The 1,160-nt window shown below is 48.1% G+C and overlaps 1 protein-coding gene across 1 annotated transcript in view; it reads left to right on the forward strand.

The window, feature by feature from the left end:
* The first annotated feature begins 679 nt into the window (after positions 1-679).
* The window catches only part of LOC148443403 (B- and T-lymphocyte attenuator-like), a 46,945-nt gene continuing 46,464 nt past the window's right edge, over positions 680-1,160 (forward strand). The window contains exon 1 of the mRNA XM_088462860.1: positions 680-1,054. Within this exon, the coding sequence (XP_088318986.1) occupies positions 982-1,054 (73 nt within the window). The 5' untranslated portion in view covers positions 680-981. The remainder of the gene's footprint in view (positions 1,055-1,160) is intronic.

Genomic DNA, 1,160 nt, shown 5'->3' on the forward strand with positions numbered 1-1,160 from the left:
CTTTATGCTAATGTCGCTATAAAGGTGTACATCTGTGCATCCAAATGTGCAAGGACTGAGACGCTCACGTTTAGCGCCCGTACATGGTGTTGTGCATATTGGTTATTTCTTTATACGCCACCATCGGTCGCACCATCGAAACTTGCACCAGCCCGGAAAACACCATGTTTGTGTGCAGTCCTAGCAACTTCCCCGTCACCAATCAGGAGCGGCCATCACTTATCAAACCACTCTTATCAAAACCGCTGTCCCTAAAGGGAGACTTTCCGAAATAATTCCGTAGTGTCACTACTTATTGCTGCATTAGGCGGTAATACGTTTTTCGGTGGACGAAATGTAAAGGGTTTTAACTTTAAGTAGATCCCCAAGAAGCCAAATTATGGGAAAAGAAAATGAATTAATTAAAACCAAATAAAATCTACATAACTACAGCCTCCTTAGGCTTACTGTAGTTTGCCGGCATTATATAGGCACAGCCTCAGTACTGAGGAATAGGCAGTGACATATGTTGAGAAACAATTCATTTGTCTGTCAGCACAAGAGACGGGATGTCTGAAAGAGAACAGGAAGCAGCAGGGGCGATGAGCCCCTAGATAAGGCCGATGGTGCACCACATGTGACAGCAGGGAGTAGTGCACGGAGACGTGCCAGACAAGGGTTAATGTGCTCACTGCTTGTCAGCTCAGAAAGCAGAAACGCACCTGGCGGCAGCTCCCTGTGTGGGACAGCAGAAAGCAGAAACGCGCCTGGCGGCAGCTCCCTGTGTGGGACAGCAGAAAGCAGAAACGCGCCTGGCGGAAGCTCCCTGTGTGGGACAGCAGCGGAGCTTCTGAAAGTGACACCAGCTACCGACCACATCATTTCACACCAACACACTAGGGGGGTTTTCGGGTCTTCGTACAAGGACACAGTTTTGTTTGGGGAAAGGATGAAACTGTGCAACACTACTGACAACTGCGAGGCAACAACATAACAATAACCATGGATGCCTCCCGGGACTGGGTCCTACTGTACATGGTGTTTGCAGTGATTCTGTGGCTCAGCCCCACGGATGGTGAGTACATACCTTTAACAACCCACCCAACAGGATTTCCTTGGGGTATGTTGGGCAGATTCTGTTTGTGAAATTATACACATGTTCTAGCAATGTAACAGTAGTG

Source organism: Taudactylus pleione, unplaced genomic scaffold (genome assembly GCF_031769625.1).
Source record: "Taudactylus pleione unplaced genomic scaffold, aTauple2 ptg001279l, whole genome shotgun sequence".
Classification (NCBI taxonomy): domain Eukaryota; kingdom Metazoa; phylum Chordata; class Amphibia; order Anura; family Myobatrachidae; genus Taudactylus; species Taudactylus pleione.